The 16,920-nt window shown below is 39.3% G+C and overlaps 1 protein-coding gene across 5 annotated transcripts in view; it reads right to left on the minus strand.

Annotated features, from left to right (window-relative positions):
- Positions 1-16,920, minus strand: part of ppp1r21 (protein phosphatase 1, regulatory subunit 21) — a 100,666-nt gene that overhangs the window by 56,202 nt on the left and 27,544 nt on the right. For all 5 annotated transcript variants that reach the window (XM_060830857.1, XM_060830854.1, XM_060830855.1 and 2 more), the window contains exons 5-11: positions 16,224-16,388; positions 14,619-14,677; positions 14,437-14,531; positions 11,129-11,181; positions 7,750-7,899; positions 1,460-1,561; positions 1,274-1,362 (exon numbers count right to left, since the gene is read on the minus strand). In XM_060830857.1, the coding sequence (XP_060686840.1) occupies positions 1,274-1,362; positions 1,460-1,561; positions 7,750-7,899; positions 11,129-11,181; positions 14,437-14,531; positions 14,619-14,677; positions 16,224-16,388 (713 nt within the window). The remainder of the gene's footprint in view (positions 1-1,273; positions 1,363-1,459; positions 1,562-7,749; positions 7,900-11,128; positions 11,182-14,436; positions 14,532-14,618; positions 14,678-16,223; positions 16,389-16,920) is intronic.

Genomic DNA, 16,920 nt, shown 5'->3' on the forward strand with positions numbered 1-16,920 from the left:
TCATCATTGGTGATCCCTCGCAAACAAGGATGACTGTTCTCCATTCTCAGGAAGAGTTGTGGGTGACTGTACAGATCGATGCGGCTACCACAGGCATTGTTACACTTGGTGGTCATGGGAAGCGGTGGGTGAGGCACTGTTGTGGCAGTGCACTCCTTTTGCTGTTTTCGCCCGTTTCCATTTTTCTTCCCCCAACCGGCAAATCTCAAGGTGTTTGAAGCCTTACCGGATGCTCCTCTTCACTCTGGACAGTATTGGGCTGGTGTTTCCAGGTGAGTGTGGGAATGCCCCACTTCGCCAGTGAGGCTTTGAGGGTATCACTGAAGTGTTTCCTCTGTCCGCCAGGAGCTCATCTGCTGTTTCAAAAAAGAAGTGACTACAATACCTGCTTGGGTGTCTCACGTCGGTCATGCAGATGACATGCTCAGCCCATCATAGCTAATCAAAGGTGGTCAGTGCCTTGATGCTGGGAACGTTAGCCTGGTTGAGGATGCTGGCATTGGTGTGCCTTTCTTCATGGAGATTGTGAGTATCTTGTGCAGGCAGTGTTGGCAGTACTGCACCTGCGCCTTGAGATGCCTGCTGTGGATAGTCCACGTCTCAGAGCCACATGGGAGGGTAGGAATCACCTCCGTTCTGAAAAGGATTATCTTGGTGTCAACTCTGACATTGTTGTTCTTCTCCTTTTCCTTACGCAGATGAAGGATGCACTAGCACACTGCAAGCGATGCTGGATCTCTTCATCAATAATTGTTTTGGCCGCCAGGAAGGTCCGGAGTACATCCTCCGAGATCGTGCATACGCAAGCGTCATTCACGTACTACAGATCGATGACACTGGTTAGTGTGATTTTGGCTTGAAGGCGGTGGAGATGAATAGTTTCCCATAGGTTCCGTAAGTTAGTTCCACGCTAGTGGGCAGCAAGTCTGTGGTGAAGTGAACCATTGCAGAGAGGCAGATCAAGAACAGTGTTGGTGGGGGTGGCAGGATGGTGACAGCCTATCAATACCATCAAACAACAAATGTAGGATTGGAGGATGGAGTTTTTAAACTCCATAGACTGCAGCACTTCAAGGCAGTCTCCATGACACTAAATCTAGCTTTCGGATGCCTCATGTGTGCACATTGATAATGAAAGCAAAACTCAGTTGAGATACATTTTGGAAAGTCAAGAGTATAAAACTTAAAACTGAGCTTTGCTGAGTTTCTCCATTCATTGTTAATTTTTAAAAAAGTTCACTGTCACATTGTTACAATGGCAAACACAATTTACCTCTTTAGTTGGTATGGTAGAATTTTCTTCAGGAAGTAAACATAGGTAGTAAAGACATCTGAAAATGGTTTAAGCTTCACAGTAGTTTCCTGAAAGAGAAGAGAAAGATTTTCCCTAATATGCACATCATATGAATGCTGAAATATATTGTAGAAACTACATTTAAACCAACTTTAGCAAACGTACCAGTGTTGTAAGAGTTTCTTCAGTAATGCTCTCAAATAGGTTCAACATTCTTTCCTCTAGGGGACGGACATAAGAGGCATTTTCATGTAGATATTCAGAAAACTGAAATAAGAGAAATAATATCAAGTTAAGTGTACCACTTGGAATGCTGTGAAACATTGTGACGCTCCACAAGACCAAAGATTAGGTTGTTCAATTGTTAATTTTAGGCCTTAGATTTTTTTTTGTTGGTTCAGCAAAGATATAAAGAGTTATGGGCCAAAGACAAGTATACAGAATTAGGCCAAAGATCAGCCAAGATCTGTTTGAATGATAGAACAGGCTTGAGGGGCTGAATAGCCTTCCCCTGTTCCTAAGTAAAAGTAAAACTAATTCCAGTATTCTGATGTGATTATGAAGACTGCAAAGTTCAACAGGGAAAGAGAACATTTGGCTAGGTCAAGCGAGGTTCAGGCAAGGTTATGGAAGTTTCCAGAACAAGTAATAGGATAGGGTATGGAAAGGTTTCGGAGTCAAACTTCAGGTGTAGCAAATAAGAGGACAAAAAGCGTAGATTGAAATTGGCAGGCATGATGTTGTGGGTATCACAAAGACATGGCTACCATTGGATCAGGGATAGAACTGAATATCCAAAGATACCCACTCCAAAGAAAGGACAGGTAGATGGGGTGGGGTTGCCTTGTTAGTAAGAACTGAAATGAAAATCGATTGCAAGAAGTGATAAGCGTTAGAAGGCACAGAATCTGTTTGGGTAGAGTTGATAAAATTACAAAGGGAGAAAATACCTTATGGGAGTTATATGCAGGCTTCCGAGCAGTGATATGGAACAGAAAATAAATCAGGAAATAGAAAAGGCAGTATTACAATAATCATGGGAGACTTCAATAAGCAGGTGCACTAGGAAATCCATGTTATAGTGTATCCCAACAAAAGGAATTTGTGCAATGCCTTTTTTTGGAGGAGCTTGTGGTAGAGCCCACTAGGAAACAGGCAATTCTGGATGTGGTTATATGCAATGAGGAAGGCTTAATTAGGGAGCTTAAGATGGAGGAAGCCCTAAGGGGCAGTGACTACCTTATGATAGAATTCACCCTGCAGTTGGAGAGGGAACAGCTTTAATCAGATGTAACAATATTATAATGGAGTAAAGGCAACTACTAAGGAATGAGGGAAGAACAGACCAGAGTTGATTGGAAGGAGAGTCTTGCAAGGAAGATGGTGGAGCAGCAATGGCAGCAGTTTCTAGGGGTAATTCAGGAGGCACAGCAGAAATTCATCCCAAGGAAGAAACAATGTACCAAGAGGAGGAAGAGGCAACCATGACTGACGAGAGGGGTCAGGAACAGCATAAAAACAAAAGAAAGAAAAAAGCATACAATATGGTTAAAATTAGTGGAAAGCCACAGGATTTGGAAGTCTTTAAAAACCAGCAGAGGACAAACTTAAAACAACAGGCGAGGGGCAGAACTGGTGGCAGTGCCTGAAGATAAAATATAAGGGTAAGCTTGCTGTTAATATAAGGAATTGTAAGAGAGGCAAAAGTGGACACTGGACCAATGGAAAATTAGGGTGTAGTAGTAGCAGCAATAGTGTGCAAAGAAAACGTAGACAAACTGAATAGATACTTTGCATCAGTCTTCATGGTATAAGACACGAGTAGCATGCCAAAGTCAGAGGTGAGTATAGTGGCCATCATTAAGGACGTGGTGCTAGGCAAGCAGAAAGGAGCGAAGATGTATAAATCACCCTACCCAGATGCACCACAGTACAGGGATCTGAAGGAGATAGCACAAGAGATTGTGGATTGATGGATTTCACAGTGGGGCTGCTTGAGGTTATCTTTTAGGAACCACTGGAGTCAGGGAGAGTCGCAAAGCACTGGAAGATGGCTAATGTAACACCGCTATTTTAAGGAGGGAGGCAGGCAAAAGAACAGAAAATACAGGCCAACTAGCGTAATCTCAGTCATTGCTAAGTCCTTAATAAGGATGAGATTGTGGAGTACTTGGAGGTGAGTGGGTAAAATAGGGCTAAGTCAGCAGGGCTTTGTCAATGAGTGGTCATGCCTGACAAATCGGTGATAATTCTTTGAGAAGGTAACAAGCAAGCTGGACAGAAGACAGCCAGTGGGGGCATGTTTAATTGGATTTCCAGAAGGCTTCTGATAAGGTGCTGCACAGGAGGCTGCTTAGTAAAATAAGTGAGAAGTGGCATATGGAGTTTAATTCAGCTAAATGCGAGGTGTTGCATTTTGGGAAAGCAAATCTTAGCAGGACTTATACACTTAATGGTAAGGTCCTAGGGAGTGTTGCTGAACAAAGAAACCTTGGAGTGCAGGTTCATAGCTCCTTGAAAGTGGAGTTGCAGGTAGATAGGATAGTGAAGGCGGCGTTTGGTATGCTTTCCTTTATTGGTCAGAGTATGGAGTACAGGAGTTGGGAGGTCATTTTGCGACTGTACAGGACATTGGTTAGTCCACTGTTGGAATATTGTGTGCAGTTCTGGTCTCCTTCCTATCGGAAAGATGTTGTGAGACTTGAAAGGGTTCAGAAAAAATTTACAAAGATGTTGCCAGGGTTGGAGGATCTGAGCTACAGAGAGAGGCTGAACAGGCTGGGGCTATTTTCCCTGGAGCATCGGAGGCTGAGGGGTGACCTTAGAGGTTTACAAAATTATGAGGGGCATGGATTGGATAAATAGGCAAAGTTTTTTCCCTGGAGTTGGGTAGTCCAGAACTAGAAGGCATAGGTTTAGGGTGAGAGGGGAAAGATATAAAAGAGACCTAAGGGGCAATGTTTTCACGCAGAGGGGGGTACTCGTATGGAATGAGCTGCCAGAGGATGTGGAGGAGGCGGCTACAATTGCAACATTTAAGAGGCATTTGGATAGGTATATGAATAGGAAGGGTTTGGAGGGATATGGGCCGGGTGCTGGCAGGTGGGACTAGATTGGTTTGGGATATCTGGTCGGCATGGACGGGTTGGACTGGAGGGTCTGTTTCCATGCTGTACATCTCTGACTCTAAGAGACCAAGTGTTTAGGGTAAGCTATCAGCATTGGTTGACTGGCAGAAGGCAGAACGTAACGATAAAGGAGTCTTTTTCAGGATGGGAGCCAGTCTCAAGTGGAAGTCTGCAGCAGACCAATGTTGGGATTACAGCTATTCATGTTATACATTAACAATCTAGACAAAGGAATGGAGGCATTGTTACCAACTTTGCAGATAAGACAAAGATAGGTGGAAAGACAGTGTTGAGGAATTGGGAGGTTGGAGAAGGACTTGGACATGCTAGGAGAATGAGCAAAGTAGTAACAGATGCATTGCAGTGTGGCAAAGTGTGAGGTTATGTACTTTGGTAGAAAAAGAAGTATAGAATCACAGAATCCCTAGTGTGGAAACAGGCCATTTGGCCCAACAAGTCTGGTGACCCTCCGAAGATTAACCACCCACAGCTATTCCCCTACCCTACTACTCTACATTTCCCCTGACTAATGTAACGAACCTAAACATACTGAACACTATGGGCAATTTAGCATGGCCAATCCACCTAACCTGCAGATCTTTGGACTGTGGGAGGAAATCAGAACACCCAGGGGAAACCCACACATACATGAGGAGAATGTGGAAACTCCACAGTCACCCAAGGCTGGAATCGAACCCAGGTCACTGGCACTGAGGCAGCAGTGCTAACCACTGAATGACCATGCCGCCCTAAACTATTGTCTAAACAGCCAAAAGCTTTAGAAATCTGAAGCACAAAAGGGTCTGAGGAATCTTAGTTCAGGATTCTCAAGATTAAGAAGCAGGATCAGTTGACGGATTGGAAGGCTAATGCAATGTTATCCATTCGTATTGAGGGGGCTAGAATACAATAGGAGGGATGCACTGGTAAGGTTGTATAATGCTCTGGTCAGACCACATTTGGAATACCATGAGCAATTTTGGGCTCCGTATCCAAAGAATGACGAGTTGGCATTGGAGAGGGCCGAGAAGAGGTTTACAAGAACGATCCTGGGGTTAAAGGGTCAGTCATGCAGCGCAGTCAAGGACTCTGAGTCTGCACTCAATGGAGTTTAGAAACAGACATCTCGCTGAAATCTACAGAATACTAAGAGTCCTGGTTAGAGTAGATGTGGAGAAGATTTCCACTAGGAGAGACTAGGACCTAAAAGCACAGCCTCAGTGTGAAGGGATGACCATTTAGAACTGAGATGAAGAGAAATTTCTTCAGAGGGTGGTGAATCTGTTGAACTCATTGCCACAGTAGACTGCAGAGGCCAAGTCATTAAATGTATTTAAGAGAGAGACAGATAAGTTCTTGATTAATAAGAGGATCAAAGGGAATGAGGCAGGAGAATGAAGTTGTGTAATTGTCAACCTTGATCAAATGGCAGAGCAGACTTGATGGGCCGAATGGCCAAATTCAGCTTCTATATCTGGTCTTTTTTTTAAATTATTATGGTGTGCATAGTCTAAATGCTTTCCCTCCGCTTGAAAATACATTAAAAAATTCAAAACATTTTCTTGCATATTTAAAATAATATTGGAGAATATTTGTCATTTCACAGTGTGAAAGGTTCCTGGATCTGTCAGAAACTCAATTCTGCTTGAATGGAGGGAGCTTTTAACAATTAAACTTTGTGACCTTAAAGTTTCATCTTTGTGCATGACATAGAATGGCCACACTTTTGCCCTAGGAAAAGGACATTATTTGATACAGTAAACATTACAATGGGAGATGTGTAAATAACAAATCTAAATCATCATTAGTGTTGCTATGATTCTTAAGAGTACTTTCAACAAAGGCCCTGTTGCAATAATAGTATTTAACTTCCTAAGACAGGATATTCAGCCGCTATGTCAGAGCACCAATAAAACAAAAGATTGATCAATGCTGAAGGAGAGGCAAACCTGAAAGGTTCATCACATTTACATATCAGATGGATTTCACAGTGGGGCTGCTTGAATTAGTGGGTATTTGGAGACCATTGGAGAGGAAAATAAATGAGACCATAAGACATTGGAAATTAGACCATTTGGCCCATCACGTCTGCTCCTCCATTCAATCATGGCTGATAGGTTTATCATCCCCATTTTCCCGCTTTCTCCCAGTAACTTTTGATCCCCTTGGCAATCAAAAACTTCTGTTTTAAATATACTCCATGAACTGGCCTCCACAGCTTTCTGAGGCAATGATTTGCCCAGATTCACCACTCTCTGCCTCAAGGCATTTCTCCTTATCTCTGTTCTGAAGTTCTTCCCTTGATTCTTACGCTGTGCCCTCAGGTCCTCCTCTCTCCTGCCAATGGAAACCTCTTCCCAACATTCACTCTGTCCAGGCTATTCCATATTCTCTAAGTTTCAGTCAGATCCTCCCTCATATTAATGTGTGTGAAAGCACACACAATACGTGAATTGCTACTAGTCTATTCTTTAATGTATACAAAATTGGCTTGTTAATTAAGCAAGACTTTGGAACTGAAATATGAACATATGGCAATACAATTTTCCAGTCTATGACCGTTACAATGATAGTCATGTTGATTGCTGAAAGCTATTGAAACACATAAAACACCAGAAATTAAAAGAGATTGCAAAGTAACACACTAAAAGAAACAATAATAGAATATGAAAATATTTGCTTAGCGCAAAGGAGGCGTTTTCTTCCACCAGTCGGTACAATGAGAAGAACAAAAGCTCATGCTCAATTGCACTGTGCCAATAATACCCACATACAAATTGTTTTTAAGAATAAAGAGTAAAGCGATTATAACCAGAACCAACTGAATTTATTATAAATGGACAGCATGGGTTTTTAAACAAGATCCCTAACTTTTTGGCAATAAAAACAGTTTCTAAAATGGTGCATACAAAATGTCAACACTTGCAAAAAAGCTTATTCACTGATCATGCATTACAATGGAGTTCTGCTTTTTGTTCAGTTAACTGTCAGCTCTTTTACTTTCACAGAATATTTAGCCTCTTCCTTTATGTTAAAAAGAACACTTTTCTCTCAGATATTCCACATCTTTCTCATTAATCCTGCTAATACTATAAAACTTTTTATTGACAATCTCTCTGATGTTGCAATTTGGTAGAATTCTCTCTGCAGCAAGAAATTTAATTATAACTTAGTTAACAATATAGGACATATGCAAAAAACTTGTGGAACTTAAATGATTGTCCAATGGTTAAAATCTTCACTTGCACTATAAAAGGTGATACATCATTAATGTTGCCACAATTCCCATTATTGGTAACATATTTCCCAATAAGTAGTGAAACATACCTTTTGGTTCAGTGGAGATATAGTGTCTGTTGCAGAGTCAATGGGGTAGATCTGAATTCTTTGCTCAGTGTAAGTATGAAGATTTAGCAATGCTCCAACCAAATCTCTAAGGAAAGTCAGTGCCTGTCCACTAACATCACGAGCTTTCAGCTGAAAGTCAACACAGTTTAGCGTGGAGTATAGCATGGCCATTTATTTTACATAGCACAATATAAGCAAGATGAACTAATGGCAAAAATACAGTTTGAAGAACATGATCTCATGGCTATCATGGAGACATGGTTAGAAGGAAATCAAAGCTGGGAACTAAATACTGACAGATACATGATTGCTTTTGAGAAGGTGGGCAGGAAGGAAAGGCTAGTACTTTATAAGTAAAAGATGGAATAAATAGGACAATGGAAGCGTTCTTGATTGGGAGAAGTGGCTTCCCTATGGGTGGAGGTTAAAAAATAACAAGGGGAAAAAAGATACTGGTGGGAGACATCTAAAGGCCCCACATCCAACTTGACGGTCAGACAGAGAATACATCAGGACAGAATGATGACAGGGAGGAAGGGCTGCACTTAGTCATGGATGGCTTTAATCTGCAGGTAGATTGGGAAAATCAAATTAGCAGAGACAACTCAAGCGTACTCGTGACAGGTTCCTACAACATTGCGGATCAGACCGTTTTGGATCTAGTAATATGTAATAAAGCAGATTTAATAAGTGATCAAGAGTTAAAGATTTCTTAGTAAACAGTGACCATAACATGGCAGAACTTAGCATTCAATTTGACAGGGATAAATTTGAGTTTGAAACAACAAAGCTAAATTTTAATAAGGAAACTTCTAAATAAATGAGGAAAATTGATTGGAGTAGACTGAGAAAAACAGTTTAGCAGGAAAACAATCGATGAATAATATCAGATGTTAAAGAAATAGTTCAAGATTCAACACAAAAATATATCCCAGTGAAGGAGGGGGACATATCAAGGTAACCAAGAAAGTGAAGGATAATGTCAAATTGAAAGGAAATGTCTTTTAAATGTTGCAATTGTACCAGCCTCCAACACTTCGTTTGGCAGCTCATTCGATACGCACACTACCCTCTGCGTGAAAACGTTTCCCCATCAAGTCCCTTTTAAATCCTTCCCCCTTACCCTTAGCCTATGCACTCTAGTTCTAGACCCCCATGACCCAGGAAAGACCTTTTACCCTATCCATGCCCCTCCTGATTTTATAAACCTTGATAAATTTACCGCTAAGCCTCTGACACTCCAGGGAAAACAGCTCCAGCTTATTCAGCTTCTCCCTTTAGTTCAAACCCTCCAACTCTCCATCTTGGTAAATCTTTTTTGAACCCTTTCAAGTTTCACAGCATCCTTCCTATAGGAGGAAGACCAGAATTGCACATAATATTCCACAAGTGGCCTAACCCAAGTCCTGCACAGCTGCAACATGGCCTCCCAACTCCTATACTCAATGCTCTGACCAATAAAGGAAAGCATACTAAACGCCTTTTTCACTATCCTATCTACTTTCGATTCAACTTTCAAGGAACTATGCACCTGCACTCCAAGGTCTTTTTGTTCAGCAACACTCTTTGGGACCTTGCCATTAAATGTATAAGTCCTGCCTTGTACATCCACAATATAACATCCCAACTCTTACACTTAATGAAGGCAAGCATGCCAAATGTCGTCTTCAACCTGCGACTCCACTTTCAAGTATGCACCTGTTCTCCTTATCTACCATAAGCTGTTGCCAAACGTACAGACAGCATTTAGTAAAGTATTACAAAAATTGTTCTCATTCAGCTGAAAGTAGACCACGCGGTTTTCAGCTTATGATGTTAAGTGGATCATTGCTGCATACAAATTCCTTCTCGTCACGAGGCCTCCTCTACACAACTCATTGAATTATTGGTGTTGCAGCTAGGTCAGCATATTCTTACTCCAGTTGACAGAAAGAGCAAAAAGATTATGTAAATTCAGCCAGCAACAAATGCTTCTGCTTTGCAACTGACTGCCAGATACGAGTCATTAATCGTGTATTATATGGGAACTAGTCCAAAACTATAGATAAGCTTAAGTTATGACAGGACATGAAAGAGTCAGAATTTCGGACACATCAAGGCCAAGTTGGTTTCTCTTCATAAAAAAACTAGTTTGATGTGTCTTCATAACTTCCTTTAAACGTCACTTATGCAATTAGTAGTTATTTCTCAAGGTACATGCACACCACTAATGTTAGGCCTCAGCTATCGAAGCCCCTAAATCATTTATTTAGCTCCAATAAAGAGTATTTTTTTGTTGCCTAATCTACAGAGGAAACATTTGTTCAAAGCCACATTGGCTGGGGTTTTCAGAACTGATTCAAGTCCAACACACTGCTATGTCAGCTGTAAGTTATCTGCATCATTTCCTACAAAAGAATAAAAAAGGAACTGGCTGGCAGTAACAGATGTTTGAAAAATGCTAATTCTGTCATTGAGCATAAAACTAGTTCTAGAATTTCATTTTTGTCATTAAACCCAAGGACAATTCTTTGTTCTTCTCAATAATTGTGAGGACATTTTATTAAGCAAAAATGATTGTTGATTAAGAATATCATCAACAAAGGACAAGTCCAGTCTAAATTCTCAAAGTAATAATCATTCAATTATGAGGCATGTTAAGCACATGAAATTTTGTACTGAACATTAAATAACCAGAGGTGAGAAATATTAAGTACAAACCAATAAGTGTTTTAGAAAAATATAAATTTCACATGAAAACTAAACTGAATTAACAAAATGAGACTATTTCACCACTTTTCAATCTCAAACTTATTCACAGCCTGCTTTAATAACTGCATTTTTTTCCAAGAGTACTGTGCACTGTTTTTGAAGGTTTTAAAATACATTGATTTATTTTTAAAAATCTAATTTTTAAGAAACATTGTAAACCACCTAGTAAAGTTTAGTATAGAGAGTGTTAGTGGCAGTTATCTTTTCCCTAGGATGGGGCTTTTCAAGACTTTTGGGGGGGCAGGCATATTGAAGGTGAGAGGAGAGAGAGATTTGAAAAAGATATGAGGCAATATTTTTTTTAAAAAGAGAGGGTGGTTCATGTGTGGAATGAACTTCCTGAGAAACTGGTGAATGTGAGTACGATTACAATGTTTAAAAAACATTTGAATTGATGCATGAATAGGAAAGGTTTGGAGGGATATGGGCAGGAGCAGGCAGATGGGACTAGTTTAGTTTGGGATTATGTTCAGCATGGATTGGTTGGACCAAAGGTCTGTTTCTGTGCTGTATGACTCTATGACTTAGTTCCTAAACCACAGATTTAAAAATTATTTTAGGTGCAACAACTAATTTTTTTTTGACCATCCAGTTCTGGATTACTCACTTGGTGCCTTCTATCATGTACAGGTACATCCAATGTGCTGTATTCTGCACAACCTATATACAAATGAGAGTTTGGATAAGTAAGCAGGTTTTAAGCATCCAAGAATACAATGAAAACAGTAGAAAGTACATTCTAAATTTCCATCAGCAATCCTGACAATCCAAATATGATTAATTTGAAAACTTACCACAGCTATCAAGAATACAGGTAAGAACAGATCTGTGCATGTCTAAGACATGAAATATGAAAGCTCTGGTGCAGAAAAATTGCTATTTTATCAGATCATTATTCACTATGCACTTTACAAACTCACAATTAGGCCAAAAGCTGCAACTTTCCGAAGTCAAAAATACCTGGTATATCCAAAATATCCTCAAAACTCAAATATCTCAGAACATTGAAACGTAAGTTACGTAAGCCATTTCATGCTAATGTTATGCAGTGGTGACTGAGTTTTCACTAACAAGATGCGGTCATCAGTCCAAAGAGATGATCTAACTTGCCAATGAGAAATAAGTGTATGCATTTGAGTGCCAGTGTGATGCCAGGCACTTAGACCACACATAACTGGCTGATCAAATGCAACATTTTCCACTGGTTGATTAGAATGGGCAATATACAGATCATACTCAACCAGTTTGAGCTTGTAAATCCCAAAATGATACGTCTACCACTATATATAATTTTGCACTTGGGCAGCATTACTCCCAGAATGCTAATAGCAACACTAACAAACATTAAATCATAAGTTCATACATAGCGTGATAGTTGGATAAGCAGGGACTTATTTTCTGCAAGCAAGGGAAAAACATTCAAGCCTTACAATTGTTTTGAATTTCTTCAAAGCATGGGAAGCCTACAGTTCCCTGTTGCTTTCTTCATGGCAATGCTTTAGCCAGAATCAATTTGACAACCAAACACCACCACCCACACTTTACTTGTGTAGCATATGTCAGCAAAATCAACACAGAAGCAGCAGCATTAGAAGACCTCATTGTGAACATAAGTACTTGGAGAGGATTAGGTCAATCAGCCCTTTGAACCAGTTCCAGTATTCTAGATCATACACCTCCAATGACATTTTTTCATATAATCCCAATATGCAGAATGTCATTTGCATTGAGATAAATATTGACCTTGGTCTTACACATACACACTGATCAAGCTTCCACAGCTTTCCTGGACACACAATTCCAAAAACTGAATCTCAGTGGAGAAATCTGTCCTAATCTCGGTCATTAACAGGCTGATCCTTATTTGGACCCCATGTCCCCTGGTTGTAGACCCCACAGAGTCAAAGGGAACTTCATTTTTGCATCCACTCTATCTAGCCTGCGTACATTTGAAGAAAATCACCCATCATTCTAACAGAGTTGAGAGAAGATAGATTTAGTCTCCTCGAGCACTTATACTTGCAACCTTCTAGCCACACAGTCTGCAAATCTGAGAATTCCCCTTTCTTCCTACTGTTTCATTTTTGTTTTATTTTGTTAACCAATCCTCAATCCATATTTTTACTCTATATGCACAAATTTTAGTTTCTAGCCTCATGTAGGATCTTACTGAAAGCATTCCGAAAATCTAAACATCCTAGATTTCTAAACAAAAAGGCTCTCTTCCCAAAATAAGTTTTCTCAAGCCCAAAACATTTAAGTGAAAATTTCATCATGATCAACTGATGTTCAACTCAGTACTACTCAAAATTCAAATAACCACTTTGCAAGGCTGATAATCACACAATAACCAAACACTATGCTAAGAGAACTTCAGTAACTTTGGAATTGCATACAGAGAACTTATTTTACAAGATACAAAACAAAGAACACTTACTCACCTGTCACCATTCAGCTAAAAAAAACACATTGGAATACTTCACAAAAACTTCTGAATTTGGTAGTCAAATTTAGTATTTGACCTCAAATCTATAAATGGCTAAGTCAGACTGATCTCAACGTCCCACGGTTTGATTCCCTTGCTTGTACAACATTATTCAACATATTGTTCAACACAGGAAAAGGCATTCGTTACAGCATCCATTATTACTAAAGATAAAATGTCATTGCTTGAGAGCTAGGTCCCTATTTAGTAGTACCTACTTAAAAATACATGCCAATATTAGGGAAGAACGAGAGCAGCACCTTAATCCGTGCTGGTACAGTGGAAATGTATGGACATCAGATAAGTGCATGATTGGGCCTAACTATGAATGCAAGGCAAACATATAGTTTACATCTTAAGTGCCTGCAGAGATAAATTGGATCAGGGAAGGAAAAAACGTTTAATATTTTATACAAGGCAACAAAAAAGTTATTTAACCATTCTGTAGCTTTCAATAAACCTAACTTTTAAACAGCTGTGAAAAGGACAGCAATCCAAAAAATTAACATTTTATAATTCCAAACAAAATGAAGAAATAATTTTTCAATAATCTTTCAGTTAATTCAATGTGAAAACCACCTTTTTTCCTAAAATACCAAAGCTCTGGGCCATCTTTACTTGAATTCCTAACCCACATTGCAATTTACATATATACAGTACATACACGATTATCCGAACATCAATTATCCGAACAAGATCTCAAGGTCTCGTAAAAACGCCATTAGGCAACACAGCATTCAGTTATTAGTTAAACTGCATTATGGGGTGCATTACCAGATAACAGAGAAATATTTGAATAACCGGTACTCAAAATTATCGTTTATGATCAGATTGATTATCTGAATGATCAACTATCTGAACAAAATACTCCCAGTCTGTCTTGTTCGGATAATCTAGGTTGTACTGTAGTCACTGAATAAAATGTGTTGACTGGTGCAAAGTCAGGAGGCAGTTTATGGAATGAGCATTCATAGCAATCTGAATGTGTTATACTCAATGAATCACACCAGGGTTGCGAGCATGCGGCAAATCTTCTCAATGCTTGGACTGGGTTTGGGGATCGGTCTTTAGAGCAACGTTTGCAGAACAATCAGCCTGAGGTGGCAGTAATGGAACAGATAGGTGTAAAAATAATTTCATTTTTTTGAAATTGCAGGTCACTGTTTCCAGTACATGATGGTTTAAATATTTTCATTTTATTCATCTGCCTTTAACAACGTACCAAAACCTTGGCGTTTAAAAATAGTGGGACCCTATAATGCAATGAGATTGAAAAAACATTTTCCTGTAAGAAAGCTGATGGCTGCAAGAATTTTATAATTAATTTAACCCAGGAGGAGTAAAATTAACAACCACATTCTTATTGAAACTAACTCATGTCTTGGACTCCATTGAAAATACTCAATTGCACAGGAAGTAGTCATACTCACTCGTATCATTAAATGGTACCTTGTCTTGAATAATACTTAATGACTGGTCCAAACGGCTACTCAGATCAGTATGGATATTCTTTAGCTGTTGCTGGCTGCATTGAAAACGACGAAGTATTAAATGTTCCATAATGTTCAATGCAAGTCTATCAGTAATACAGCACAAATCATAACTATCTTACCATTCTTCTGTCCGAAGCCTACAGTCCTTTGCTTCTCTTTCCAAGGATTGTGATTTCACCTGAGAAATATTATATGTTTTTGAAAATGTTTATGAATCTTTTCCAAAGCCAAACTTAAATATCCATCTGCACAAGCAGCTGATCATCACTTTAAAAAGTGAGCTTTAATTCCTGCTCTAGTAAATTACAGTTGTATCTCCAAACATGCTTTCCTCTCCAAAGTCCCGAAATCATGTTTATTACCTCCCAAAAACATCTTTTCAGAAACTCACTTGAACTTTACAATCAGGGCTTTGCTCACCATAATAATGAAACTGCTCCAAAGTCACAAACATCCGTTATTGTCAATTTCCTTTCTCTGTTCTCTATAAAGCTTTAACACCACCTCAAAAACCTCTTTAAAAGTGGTCCCTTTATTTCAACTCAGTGGGCTTGCCTTTTATTGGCTTCATTCTTAACTGTCCAGTCATAGATGTAATAAGTTTCTAATAGGGTGATCTTATTGACATGACAAGATTTCTAAGAGACTTGACAGGGTCAGCAATCTAAAAGGCGGTTTCTCCTTGTGGGAGAGTTTAGGACCAGAAGGCATAATTTCAGAACAAGGAATGGCACATTTAAGACAAACAAGAAGGAACTTCTGCCCCAAGGATAGTGAATCTGGGATTTTTTTTTAAATCCACAGATGACTGTTGATGCTGAATCATTAAGTATATTCAAAGTTAAGATAGATAAATATTTAATCAGTCAACGAGTCAAGGTTTATGGAGAAAAGGCAGGAGTGTGGAGTGGAGGGTTATCTGATCAACCATGATCTCATTGAATGAGCAAAGCAGAGCCGAAAGAATGAATGACCTACTTCTGATCCTATGTTTTATGGTCTTACTATTAACTTCACAATGGACATTAAAATATGGTGACATGGAATGGACTGAACTGAATGTCTCAATTTACTGGGATTTATTTGACTTTTAATAAATGGTTTAACATTTTGCCCAGCTGGGACCTGAGTTAATATTTAACAATATTTGCCAACATTAGCAAAGGTCCTTAAAATAGATGTTTGATATGATAGGAAACAGAAATCTTTCACTCTTCAGCTTTACATCATTCTATGAACTATAGGTGTGCTTCTTCTGGAGTTATTTGGAACAGCTTTGAGAACAAAAATAAACAGAAATTGCTTGGAAAACTCAACAGCATCTGTAGAGAGAAAGCAGAATTAATACTTTGTTCAGTGACTCTTCTTCAGAACTGATTAAAGCTAGGAAAAGGATGGTATGTGTGCTAAAGATGGGGTGGGAGGGCAGACTAACAATAGGTGGAATGGTGCTGACAGAAGAGAGAAAGAGAGAGAGAACTTTGATCTCAAAGTTCATTAAACTGGCAAATGCTGTAAACTATTTTGATTTCAGGTCTTCAAATACCAATCTGCAACAATGTAAAGGTCCTGCTCGAATGCTTTCCTCAAGTGTGGAAAAAGCAAATGAAGCTCTGGAATGCTGCCTTGTTCTTGTGCACACCAATTCATTCCCAGAGCCAACACATGAGAAAACAGCAAAGGGAGCCACAATAGAATGAGAAGGATACATGAAGAAATTTCACCTCTAAATTTGCTTTGTCGTTTTGAAGTTTTTCTATGGTGTCCATGTACTTCATCTTCAAGCCATCTATCACAGCTTTATGTTGCATAGCATCTTTCTCCAGTACCAGTAATCGCTCCCTGAGGTCAGTTTCAGTATGGCTGTGTTTCGCTTGTGCTTCTTGTATCTGCACAGAGAAATACAAAATAAAATCTCAAACACAGATACTGAGATTGCTGGTTTAACACCCTCATCTGCAAGTTCCCCTCCAAACCACTTACCATCCTCACTTGTAAATATATTGCCATTCCTCATTGTCACTTGGTAAAAATCCTGAAATTCCCTCCCAAAGGGCATCATGAGTCCACCTGCAACACATGGACTGCACTGGTTTTAGAGGGCAGCTCAATACCAACTTCTTAAGGACAGTTAGGGACAGCAATAAATATTGGACATTGCTGGCAATGGGGCCATGTCCCATGAATGAATTTAAAAAAACTGTTCTTAATTATTGATATAGAAACAGATGAGCTGAACACCTTTCTTGTTCCATTTCTTTCAAATTATTTGAAGCAAACAATCTTGTCCTATTACAGTGAGCAATAACATAACTCCACAATAAAGTACTCCAATTATTTTTAATGCTCCATTCAACTGTGACCTTTCATGCCAAATGTTTTAAACCAAAAAAAACTCAAAGACAGGAACCTGTCTATAAG

The sequence above is a fragment of the Hemiscyllium ocellatum genome, chromosome 10 (genome assembly GCF_020745735.1).
Source record: "Hemiscyllium ocellatum isolate sHemOce1 chromosome 10, sHemOce1.pat.X.cur, whole genome shotgun sequence".
In the NCBI taxonomy this organism is placed as follows: Eukaryota; Metazoa; Chordata; class Chondrichthyes; order Orectolobiformes; family Hemiscylliidae; genus Hemiscyllium; species Hemiscyllium ocellatum.